The sequence below is a fragment of the Dipodomys merriami genome, unplaced genomic scaffold (genome assembly GCF_024711535.1).
Source record: "Dipodomys merriami isolate MVZ:Mamm:240054 unplaced genomic scaffold, mDipMer1.0.p SCAF_20, whole genome shotgun sequence".
Taxonomy (NCBI): Eukaryota; Metazoa; Chordata; class Mammalia; order Rodentia; family Heteromyidae; genus Dipodomys; species Dipodomys merriami.
This window is the reverse complement of record NW_027203382.1, coordinates 19,099,800-19,113,302: the sequence shown is the minus strand read 5'-3', so window position 1 is coordinate 19,113,302 and position 13,503 is coordinate 19,099,800. Positions and strand designations below refer to the sequence as shown.

At 32.2% G+C, this 13,503-nt stretch overlaps 1 protein-coding gene across 2 annotated transcripts in view; it reads left to right on the top strand.

Annotated features, from left to right (window-relative positions):
- Xrcc4 (X-ray repair cross complementing 4) overlaps positions 1-13,503 on the top strand; it is a 193,868-nt gene that overhangs the window by 67,711 nt on the left and 112,654 nt on the right. For both annotated transcript variants that reach the window (XM_070031146.1, XM_070031147.1), the window contains one exon: positions 8,099-8,265. In XM_070031146.1, coding sequence (XP_069887247.1) covers positions 8,099-8,265 — 167 coding nt within the window. The remainder of the gene's footprint in view (positions 1-8,098; positions 8,266-13,503) is intronic.

The window sequence follows — 13,503 nt, the reverse complement described above, 5'->3', positions numbered from 1 at the left end:
AAAATTCTCTTTGCTAAATATGAAAATGTTAAATATGAAAGTGTTTTTATTTTCTTTCATAATAAAAACCACATAAGTTACTCAAACCTATATCATTTTTCCATGACTGACTTTAAATGTTGCTTCTAGCAAACAGAGAGCTATGTAGCTTTCCTACTCTGTTTATAAGTTATTGTCTGATTTTAAAACAACCTTTGAAGTTTTATTAAAAAATACATAGAGCATTTGCAGAAGCAGTGAGTTTAAAACAAAAGGCCCAAATCAAGACAGGTAGAAGAAGAAACCCTTTCTTTGAACAGCTTTAGTTTTAAAAATTATAAATATTAATTTAAAAAGATTTTTTAAAGATTCTGAAGAACAATTTATTATATTGATCCTCCAGGTCTATTAAATTGTAAAACAGTAGAATTATCAGGCTTGTAGGGTTTGTTCATTATAAAATATTTTTATTGATTTTGTTTCTCCAAAGATATTGATCATGGTTCCAAGTATATGAAGGATATTGAGAAATACAATGAATAATAGTTAATATAGAAATTTTGCAGGTGATCCTGCAAAGAGCTTTTTTTTTTTGTACTTTTGAGCTTTTATTGAAATCTCTGGATAAAAATAATTCTGAAAGGGTCTGCATGGTATAGTTTAATTATACAATAGATAGATTCACCAACATACAATGTATGAGAAAATAGTACAAAGATTGTGGTAGGAGTGGCAGATTACAAAAATTTTAGGAAAGAGAACCAGGTGTTAGAGATAAAGCTGAATTGATAAGGGGACTACAGCCATGATCAATCTTGCATTTTTGGCAGTGATAAGACTTTAATATCTTAAACCAGGATTTTTGTAATTTGAAACTTACTTTATAAAAGATTACTCTGGTAAATGTAGAGAATGAAACAATGGACTGGGAGTGTAATTGGAAGGCTGTCACAGTAATCTAAATGACTTAATGGGGATTAGATTTAAGACCTAAGTAACTAAGATAGAGATAAGGTGACATATTTGAACTTTTTAGGCCGTGGTGTTGACCGAATTGGTGATTGAATGGATGTTGTGATAAGGCAAAAGAAAAAAAAACAAGGATGATTCTAGAGATTTTAATTTGATCCTACTAGGTGGCTTTAATTTGGTCTACGAGGGTAGAGGCTTTGCTTATGAGACCTTAAGCAGGCTGTGGGACAAATAGATGATTTCTGTTTCAAAGATGGTAAATTTGAGTATTCTGAGACTTAGAACTGTTGACAGCAGTAGCATGCTTAACCTATGGGTTTGATGCTCAGAATACTGAACTGAGTTAGATACACAAGTGGAATAGGTGGAAGTTATCCTCCTATTGTCACTAGATGAATCATAGACTATTTGAACTTACTTTCAGAGTGAATGAGGAGAAAGAACAGGAGTTGGGACAGTATAACTTATTAAGGAACTGGCACAAAAATAGAAGTTTTCAAAGAATACTGATAATTGATAGGGAGCAAGAGGGCATAAAGGATGAAAACCAGGAGGATTTGATGTCATAGGTTCAAAGCCAGTACAAATAAGTAAAACTGTGGCATGTTCTCTTGAAAATGGAAGTCTCTGTTTCAGTGGAGAATGGAGAGGGAAGTGAAAGAAGTCAGTAATGCTACAAATAATAATATTAAGGAAAGTTTTTAAAATACAAAACTTTCAAACTAAATTATATGGTGGCAAGAACAAATACTACAATGGATAAGGATTTCTAAATGCCAAAGAGAATTTTTTTGTTGTGTTTTGTGTTTGCTGTTTTGTTAGCCTATATTAATTTTACAAGTGTGGTTCCTTAGGATATTTCCCACTGTGTATATTATATACTTTGATCAAATTTCCCTTTCTGTTTCTTATTTTTCCCATCTCTACAATCTTTTAGACTTATTAGTGGGCTTCCTTATGCTATTTTCATATACATATGTGTGTATGATGTATTTTATCACCTTTATTCTTTATTTTCCCTCCTCTCATTGGTTCTCACCCAGTAGTCCTTTCAGCACGATTAAGGATTAGAAGTTCTTGTAGATCACTTTTGACTGGGCCTACAGTTTTCAGAAGATGAATTACCTCTTACATATAAAAGCCATGCTATCAAACTATAAAAAGATACTTTTGATAATGCTAGATCTATAGAAAATTCTGTAGTCATAGCAAATAGCCTAAAAATAGAAATAATTCACTTCATCTGTTTGTTTTTATTTTCATTTTTATTTTGTCGAAGTTATAAATATTTCACTTTTTTTAACAGTCAAATCGTTTCCACAAAACTTACAGAGCAATAGGGCATCTCTCACTGTCTTACTTTCAACTCTTTTTGCCAATTTTTATTTACCACTGGCTTATATTTCTATTTCCACTTTTTTGTTGTGAATATTATCTAATGACATTATTATGATACATAATAAATGTTACTTTTCAATTTTTTCTCTTTTGTTTTTGAAAGGACACATGTATTTTTAATCTAGTAGCTGAATGTACTGTGGCCTTCCTCTTCAACTTTCCAGCCTCTAAACCTGTGAACAATAAATTACTTTTGTTTATACATTATTTAAATATATTATGTCAGTAGTATGAGTCAACTAAAGAATGGACCTTGTCTCTCTTTTTTATTTATTTTTTGTTTGTCACAACTTCTGTGTATTGTGTGTGTGTGTGTGTGTGTGTATGTGAGTGCACACACACGTGTGTTGGTCTTGGGGCTTGTATTCAGGGCTTGGGTGATGTCTCAAACAGCTTTTGTGCTCAAGGTTAGCCACAGGACCATTGCTCCACGTGTGTGTGTGTGGGGGGGGGTTAATTGGGGGAAAGAATGTCATAGACTTTCTTCACTTGGCTGGCTTTGAACCATGATCCTCAGTTATTCTTCTGAGCCACTAGCACCCAGAAATATTATTAAATACCGTCTTGTCTATGTTGTTATCATTTTAAATGCACTAATTTATTGACCTCTAGGACCAGAAGTCAATGAATTAATTTCCAGCGAATTTCAGTTTCTAATGAGAAAGAAATTGAGTATGTTTCAATTCCTGCTTATTTTTATGCTATCTCTTTCATGGCTCTGCAGGCTTTCAGAATCCCCTTTTTGTCAGAAGTATCTAAAATTTAGTGATCTTATTTTGTTATATATTATGTTATATTTCTGCCTGGAAATGTAAATCTTTCACCTTATGAATCTTTTTCTTGGTCTGCTTTTTAAATCCCATCCCATCTTTTGTTTTCTCTATTGCCTAATTCCATTACATAGAATTTAAACTTACCCTTTACTAATTAACTCTCTAGTTGCATTACATATTTTTCTCTTCATTTGTTTCTTTACATTGTGTGTGTGTGAGAGAGAGAGAGAGACAGAATGAGAGAGAAGAGAGACAGAATGAGAGAGAGAGAGAGAGAATAGAATATCCATGTGCATAGATGTGTGTACATGATTCTCTTTCTTTGGCACTTGAAGCCAATAAGTGTGATTTGTAGTTAAGTTACAGGACTCTTCATGTAGACTAGAGTGTGCCCTCTGGGAAAGAGCCATGTACACATTGATTTTGCTATTTGGTTGTCCTCTGTCTCATTCTCCAGTCCTTTGAAACAGTGTTATGTTTGGTGTTGCTTTTGGATTTTGATTTTGTTTATTCCTAGAGCTTATAATTACCTTCAGGAGGGCTAGTCAGGCACAACTAACTTTAGAATGATTTTCTTGGCAACTTTTTATTATTGTATTCAAGAAAATTTAATTAAAGATGTTTACAAGTAGAGAGTACTCTACTTATTACCAATTTCAGAAAATATACACAATTTTTATATTTTACAGTCAACTCATACTAGAAAAAATTTAAATTTTTATACAGTTTATTTTTCCCTTGTCTATAGGTAAAGAAGAGAACAGACAAAATTAACTATTGCTAGTTATTTTATATTATTATTTTGAGGAAATTTGTTTGTTAAACTTAATTATGCTAAGTAAAGATTGATTCAGTAAATATTTTCAGCTAAAAAAATACATTGGCAGGAGAACTTTTGATCTATAGTTTAAGAAGCAATCATTAACCAAACAAAAGTTAGCATTTTTCAATTCCATGTTTTATGATTTTATTTAAATTGGAAATTTAGGATCACTTGATAATTTAGCTTGTGTTTAAAGAATCACCACTTTGGAGTTCATTCTTTTATGTAAGCAAATGATTTACTGAATTATAACTAGCACAGTAATGTTTATGAAATTTTTTTCTTCTAATATCAGTGTAATAATACCTTCAAACCAATCCTGCTGTTCTACTGATTAGTGGAAATTATGGCTTCTTTTTAGTGGAGCAGGGACAGGAAGATGTTGGCCTTCGTATCTGATATTTCCAAATGGGAAGTAACCAAAATTTTATAGTTATGTTAAAAAAAAACAGATTTTACTGTTGTTAATTTCCTAGAGAAAGTTGTAAGACAGTTGATTAATTACTAGAAATAGTATAAACTTGCTCAAATTCAGAAAGAAATGCCCTTTGTAATTTCATACTATGTGCTATTCAACTGTATTTCCTAGGAGTCCCACAGTACAGCATTTTCTCACATTGTAACTTTTGTCTGGTGTTTGCTTGCTCACTGTTTCTGTGAGCAACAGAAGCTATGCAACACAAATAGTGATTCTGTCCCAGTGAGATATTTCACTGTCTTAGCACTCTGGAACGCTACTATGTTAAAGTAATCAACCATTTAAAAAAGCAAATCAAGTTCTGAATAGGTAAACCAGGGTTTTGTGTCTCTTTAGGGGCTATTTTCTTTTCTTTTTCTTTTTTTATTTTAATTTATTGTAAACATGCTGCACAGAGGGTTACAGTTACATGAGTAAGGTAATGCATGCTTTACTCATTGTTACCCCTTCCCTTGTTGTTGTACCACTATCCCTTCTCTCCCCATCCCATACTCCTCTCCATCCTCCCCCACCCCCCACCCTAAGTTGTAGAGTTCGTTTCCAATATACTGTCCTGTGGGTATCCTTGTTGCAATGGGTCATCCTATGTCCTTGTTTCAGCGTTTTGTTATTCCCCTTCCCCTCCCCAGATTAGTCAAATGTATATACAAGATGCAGGGTGCAGTGACAACAGGGGATATACCATAGAAGGAAGAACATACAAAGGAAACAAAAAAATTCACATAGTACATTCACAACAATAACAACAAAGACAGACCTCTTGTGTCCATTATCTTGGTATTCATTTCACTTAGCTTTTGAGCTTTTCAGCTCATCTGATAAGATTATCCTATATGTATACTAATTATTGCAAATAAGAGAAACCATGGGACCTAAATTTCTTTGGGACTGGCTTACTTCACTTAATATGATTTTTTTCCCAAGTCTTTCCATTTCCTAATCGGGTGGTGTCGTTCTTTCTGATGGAAGCATAGAATTCCAGTGTGTGTGTGTGTGTGTGTGTGTGTGTGTGTGTGTGTGTGTGTGTGTGTGTGTGTGTGTGTGTGTGTGTGTGTGTGTGTGTGTGTGTGTGTGTGTGTGTGTGTGTGTGTGTATCACATATTCTTAATCCACTTATCTACTGAGGGGCATCTGGGTTGGTTGGTTCCATATCTTAGCTATAGTGAATAATGCTGCGATAAACATTGTGCTGATAGCTTTATTATAGCCTTGTTTGTTTTCATTTGGGTAAATGCCCAAAAGTGGGATTGCTAGGACATAGGGGCACTATTTTCTTTATAGTGTATTTGTAAAACTCTTTATGGATAGGCCTTAGATATTGTTCACAAAGCTCCACTAGGATTCCTCATTATTTTGAGCACAGAGGTTACAATTGCTCTTGTTAGGAGCCATTAGAGGTAGATGTCAATATCCAGGCTCTAAAGCAATGATTTCTAAGATTTATATAAAATGTACAATTGTATTGATATGAACACTGGCTACAGTCTTAGCCCCAATTATGGATTTTTTATAATTATTACCAAGTATAACATAGAAAGGGTAATTTAAGCAGTGGGAAACTTAACCAAAGGAAATTAAAATAACTATTGGTTAGATGATATTATGATAATAATATGAAGCGTCTTCCACAGTCTCATGTATTCGGAACTATCTTGTCAGCTAAAGGATTTTTGAGAAGTGATTGCATTCTGAGGATCCACTTTGATCATTGTGCATTATCAATTACCTTCATTAAAATACATATTTTTGTTGATCACTCTGATCTCTGATGCCTAGCATAAAGTCCATGTTCAAAAGTTCTGATTAATGAATGCATGAATATATTCTTTTTCACCATGTAAAAATGGAAATACAAATACAAGTAATATGTACCCTTGTTTCTTTCCTGCCTTTACCCTACTGCAAGAAAAAACCAATAGGGGCTGGGAAGGTGGCTCAGTGATAGAGTGCTTGACTTGCATGCATGAGGCCCTGGGTTCGATTCCTCAGCACCACATAAGCAAAAAGAAAAAGGCCAGAAGTGGCACTGTGGCTCAAGTGGTAGAGCACTAGCCTTGAGCTGAAGAGCTGAAGGACAGCGCCCAGGCCCAGAGTTCAGGCCCCACGACCAGACCCCCCCCCCAAAAAAAAAGGAAAAAAAAAACAATAGAACATACTGTAACACTGTACTTCTCACAAGACCATGAAAGTTAACTGAGTCAATTGTGAATGTCTATTGAGTCAGAGAGATGAACAGTAATTTTTATTTTAACATTTGAAATTTAAGGTTTATGTAAGATATCCTGGTGGCATTAAAATAGATTAATATGTATATAAAATTTGAGCTTAAAGTAGACTCTACCTAGAGATACAGATTGGATAGTCTTCAAGTATATGGAATAACAGAAGCTCTGAATGTGAATACTTCTATAAAACTCTATAGAGTAAAATGAGAAGTGGGTGAAGTAACCATTCAAGAAAGTTTTACTATGTACCATCTGAGTAGAAAATGGAAAAACACTCTGAGAAGGTATTACTGAATATGTATGATGATGTTTGAAAGTGCTGAGGAACACAATAAATATTTCTTTAATAGAATGTATTGCTGCTAAATAATACAAGAGAAATAGTGCCAGGCAAATAATATGTAACACCTACCTTTCTCCCCACATCCAGTATTAGTATTCTATTGATAGATTAGAGTTATACAGCTATGTAATTATTTTTATTATAGTTCAATGATTTTACAGATGTAATATTAAAGAGTATTATTACTAATCATTGCATTTCATTATTCTTATATGTGAAATCAGTAATAACTGTGTTTCTTTCAGAATTGCATAACTACAATTAAAGCTGTATTATACTATTTAAAGTGTCTCCTAGTAAGGGATTAAGTGGGTTTGTTTGTTTGTTTCTGGCAGTATTGGGGTTTGAACACAGAACCAAGTGTTTGCTAGATTAGAGCAAACTTGTTTAGGACAGTTCTAGCAAGTTTTTCTTCCCAGGGTGGCAGGTAGATCTCACTCAGTCTCTAGCTAGGTTTCCACTCATAAGCCACTAGTGCCAGGATTATTTTTAAATCTCATCTTTATGACAAAGTAATTTATAGTGAGAAATTAATCTCTAAATGAAAGGTAGAATACCAGGTTTTCAAAACTCTATTTTTAAACATTACCAAAAATTTTATATTTCTCAGTGATATATCATTTATTCTAATTTATCATTTGTATTAATAGAGTTTAGAATTACATATCTTCATGTCTAACTCCTTTTCTTGTGTGCAGAGTGATATAAAATAAAGTTTTAGAGGAGGAGGCAACAATGCTTGATAAGAAATGTATTCATTATCTTGCCCATGTAATTGTAACCCTCTGTATGCTATTTTCACAATAAAAAAAAATAATAACAGCAAAAAAATAAAGTTTTAGCAAACAGATGGTATAGATTGCCTAATGGTATTTATATTGCTTTCATTACTGTGTGGAAGTAAGTGTGATTTATCAATTATATAGTTTATTTTTAGGTTATTTGTTCATTGATGATAAACATTTGTAGAAAGGGAAGTAGCTCCCTTTTTGTTCACTCTACTTGAATCTTGTATTTTATTTCAAAAAATAAACTATATATCTTTAAAACTGGACTTCTTAATCTTTATATTATTCCTAAATTAATCGTGTTTTCCTGTTGTTTTAGTTCAGACTTGGTTCCTTCAACTTAGAAAAAGTTGCAAACACAGCTGAAGTCATTAGAGAAATTGTTTGTTACTGCTTGGACACCATTGCAGAAAACCAAGCCAAAAATGAGCACCTGCAGAAAGAAAATGAAAGGCTTCTGAGAGATTGGAATGATATTCAAGGACGGTATGTACATAGTGTTCTTGCATTAAAAGAACATTGGGCTTTCTCATATTATTGAAGGTTTGTGATTCATAGGTTTACGTATGTAGAATAGCCTATAATTAAAACAAAACCTTTCATTAATTATACAAGTAATTATAGTATTTGATAGGAAGAAACATACAAGTATATAAGGAGTAATTGAACTCTGAGCATTAGAATTCTGTATTGTAATGTTAGTTACTAATGTTTAGCAATATAGTTATAGGTATAGCTTAGTAGTAGGGTATGTTAAGTATGCTCAAGACCCTGGACTCCATCCTTTTTACCTCTTAAAATAGTTAGTAGATGTTTATAAGACTAATACTGAATAAAAATACTTGATAAATGAGCACAATTGATTTCTTACTTGGAATCAAAGAATGGTAACTATTTTAAATGATACCTGCTTTTGTTTTTACTACAGACTTCTTTTTTCCTGGCTGAAAAGTCCTATGATAGGTATTTTTGATACATGACACCAAATTATGGCTTCTGAATAAGACATGTAGGAGTCTTTTATTTTCCTAGGTTTGTCTCTTAGTTTTTAAATGATGGAAAATAGTTGCATATTATCTCTGTTATGAACTTTCTCACCTATATTGTAACCTAGATGTCTTTTATGTAACTTGTATTGTGCTGTACAAAGGCTATTTTTTGGAAAGAAAATGTTTTATGAGCCCTTATATACCTATAGAAACATAGATGAAAAGCATATCTTGTTTGTGTGTGTTACTTGAAATAATTGTATTTATTTGTAGTAATAATATATAGATTTCTTACCTCACATCCAAGTTGATTGTTCTTGAACACAAGAACCTGTACCATGAAAAATCTTTTTTGGGCAAGCATTATTATTCTACAAAACTATTCATGAGTATACAGGTAGTACAAGAAACAATGAGTTTTACAACTGTCTATGAATGTGTATGGAAAATTACTAAAAAATTAATTTTTCTGTGTATTTAATTCTAAACATAGAAAAATTTTCACACATAAAAACATAATTAGATTCAACTGGTATTTATTGCATTAGGAAAATATTTGTTGCATTCATTTTTAATTGTAAATTAATTTTTTTCACCCATTATCAAATAAATATGTAATATAGTCTGATACAATGTTGATATATTAGTAAGCCATATAAGAAAATAAGTGAAATTTTCTTTTGCCTTCTGTTTAATTCATTTAGTATGAATCAGTATTAAATGTCAGTGCTACAAAGCATTTCATGGATTTGTATTGTAGTTTAGGTTTCTTTTTTTATTTCTATATGAAATCAAATTAAAGGTGATGCACTGTGTTCATGATAAGCCATTATGTTTTTATATTTAAAACTCAAAATACTCTCATCATGACAGGAAATTTTATCCATAAATTGCCCACAAAAATGCAGACTGGATACTTGGTACTTGAACAAATTGCTTTAAAATGTGTGCCAGAGGTTGAAAGAAATATTATCTCATCAGTATTCAGCACCATTCCCATTGAATTGAAAGCAGCAGGGTACGAAGATGAGGTCTTAGAGACAATTGCACCCTGTGCTATGAAACTGTGTGTGTGAAGGATACAAATATTATGTGGAGCACAGATGTTTGATTTGCTCTTCCTGAACTCTCCTGAAAATGCCTTTGTCTTACTGTAGCAAATGATTTCATGTTTGTTAAAAAGCACAGCCACATGTCCTCTCACCATTTTGATTATTCTTGTTCAGGTGTCTTCTTTTTTATGATATTCTTGTTCACATTGGGTCAGATAGATACCTTCTTTGGAAACTGACAATATGTGCCACTGGGTGAACTGACAAACTGAGAGGAAAAGTACTCCGTAGAAAATTCTAGGTTTTTTTTTTTTGCATAGCAGATTGAAGATTAATAGCTTTATCTAGTTCCTAAATTTTGGTTTGCTTCCCTTTGAGAGGACAAGTGGTTCTTTTAAAAGCTGTAAAGGGGAGACATCGATCAAGACACACTGTACTCACAGACTAATGTATTGAATTGAAATATCTTTGTATAACTACTTAAAAATAATAAAAACAAATAATGTGAGACCCATTAAGAAAAAGAGCTGTAAATACACCTGGACATGGCTGTCCATAGAGCACTTCCTAAAATCTTAATACTATTGCAAGTCAGATTTTTATCTCCAACATCCAAATCTAAGGCTTATCTTTAGAGAGCTTAGAAATAAGATATTAGTACACTGTTAGGTAACTGGGTATAGAAACATTCAAATGTGTAACCTAATGTTAGGCCTAGCTATGTTTGGGTTTTCACAGCAGGCTCTAATTATGACAGTGTCCATCCAACATACAATCATTTCTTCCTTACCACTACTCCAGACTGCATGTGAAAAAGAGGGATTGAAGAAGGGAAAAGGTACACAAAGAAAAGGATGGAATTCCTCTAGCAGCTATTCTAGATGGATTTGAATATATGTGATTATACAATAGGATATATTTTGAGCAAAATCGATTAGGTACACGAGTTTATTAATGTGAAAAGTATTTATGCTATAGTAAGAGAAGACATTCATTAGCAAAAATGTGAATTCTATCTCATTTTTGCAAGAATTTGTTCAAAGAATATATATGAACAAGGGAAAAAATGTTACTAGATATAGATGTTTAAAAGGAAAACTTAAGTGTTAATAGTATATAGTGGAATTATACATAAAACGTTCCATTTTGGATGATATTTTTCACATGTTCCTGTGTTAAAAGTATAGTACTATTATGATCAAATCCAAATATCATCCTATTTTTATTTGGGGAGCATTATAAAGAAAAGAGGCTCAAGTGAGGAAAGATGTGCTACAACATGAATATAGAGAGCAATAAATGTATTGCTACTGCCTTATAGCTACTATGGAAAATTGTGATCTCTGCTTAGATGTCAGATGATTTAAGTTTAAATTAAAGATGATGTATTAGAAAATATTGATATGAATCATCAGCTTATAAGCTATATTTATTTCATGGTGTTTCCTACTTAATTTCAAATGAAAAACCCTCAAGTTTCATGTTACTGAATGGGTCTTTTATTGAATTCAGACCTCAATTTAGAATTCCTCTGGCTTTATTCTAATAATAGTAATTAAATCCATAACAGGAGGCATTTTAGTGAATTGAATTGACACTTATGGAATCATTAGAAGACCTTGAGTGCTCTTTTACTTTTTTCTTCTGCCTTCAATATAGGATCACGTTATCTCCAGATAAATTCAATATGATGTTTAAAGAATATATTTATATCTCTGTGGTAGCCTATCTAATATTGAAGAATAGTCTCAATGAGAAAATTTATACTTTAGTCTATTGGTAATAAATGTTTCACACTCTTGTTAAAGGTCATTCCTCTTATTCTTTCAGCAGAAAGCATGAGGGGCAGCTGTTTACCATCTTCTTCAAGAATTAAGCCTTAGTAATAAATCTTTACCACTGATTTCTTTTCTATGTCTTTAGCATTCCTTGTCTTTTGTACTTCTTTGGCTTTACAACCTTGATTGGGATTTAAATGTTTCCAGAACTGATTACTAATATAATGATTTCTACAGTGTTTCACTAGCAAATGTCCACATTTATTGTTTTATTTTATTTATTCTGTTTTATTTATTATTTTATTTGGATGTTATTTCTGCATGAAATATTTCACTTGCTCATGTTTTCCTTACTGTTTTAACATATTCCCTAGATATTTTGGTAACTAAAAATGTTATTTTTAGTATTCTGTTTTTTCTATATTTGTCTTTTCATCCTTTCAGTTTTTTTAAATTACTCTGTGTTAGTCCAAGGCATTAGATATCTCAGTGTTAATGTTATAAATTAAAGTTACTATCATTGGTCTATTTTGATAGTCACCATTGAAAGCATTAAACTTTTCTTGTCTGTTGCTCTTTATGTTTTCATCTAGTTTGATCTTAGGCATTATCTAAGACTTGGGCTTAGATGTAGTTCTTGGATTAGTTGTTTTCTGTCCTAATGGTATATGGGCTGACTTTTAGTGTCCCTAGACTTAGCAGTGAATCCCATATCTCTTCTCTACTAATAATCTCACCTAGCAATTTCTGCTCAATTCTTAAGACAGAAGTTTACCAGGAGGCAGGTAATGTGTAAAGCTTAGTAATATAGAAGGCATAGTAAGCTCATATTTCTATAGAAGAGGAATACTGCCATGTATCTCTTGAAAAGTATTGAAAGTAATAAGTAAAAGTAGATGTATGTCCTGCAACTGTTCATCTCAACATTTCTGAAAAGTCTTATTCAGCATGATGGCAAAAAGTTTGGTTGCAAAAAAATTGCAAATATCAAGATGCTTAGCTAACAACCATTCATTTTATTTAATTATTTTTTCTTATCAGAGAAGTGATGCCACAAATACTTTGGGTGCCAGTTATTTAGATTATAATATTTTAATGAAAATTATAGCTATTTCATTATAATAACCAAAATTAAGGTGTATATACACATTAAGTTTAATGAAGCTTGTGAGTTGACAAATGTACATAATGTTTTGGGCAAACATTTGGAAATAAATTATATGGAATTAAATTGTCTAATTGGTGGCAATTTCTAAAATCCTATTTAAGACATATATAAGATTTTAAAAATCATTTTTATTTTTATTATTACATAGAAGTTATTTTAGTTATATGTGTGTTGTATTCACATTAAATGTTTGTTATTGTGTTGCATTAGAAAAATGTGAATATTAGCTATACAATATCATATAATAATTACACTATATTTATATATAATATCACATCTGAAATATAAATGCAGCATCATTCTTTTGCTTAAAATAAGCTGTCAACATTGGTAGCACCTCTTTAATTTTGACCCTATTTTTCCTCATATTTCTTTTTTAAAAGCTTGGCTTGATGAAAAGAATACTGATATAGATATACACATATTATTTGCAACAAAAACTCAAAAGCCAAGGTAGATGGGCAGGTTTGTGCACATGCGTGCTCACGTGTGTGTGTGTGTGTGTGTGTGTGTGTGTGCGCACGTGCGTGCGCTGGTATTAGGGCTTGAATTAGGGTCTGTATGCTCTCCCTTAGCTTTTGCACTTAAGGCTAGTGTTCTGACACTCGATCCACAGCTCTACTTCTGGCTTTTTTCTGGTTAATTGGATATGAGTCTTACCAACTTTTCTGTCTGGGCTTGCATTGAACTGCAATCTTCAGATCTCAGCCTCTTGAGTGGCTAGGGTTACAGGTGTG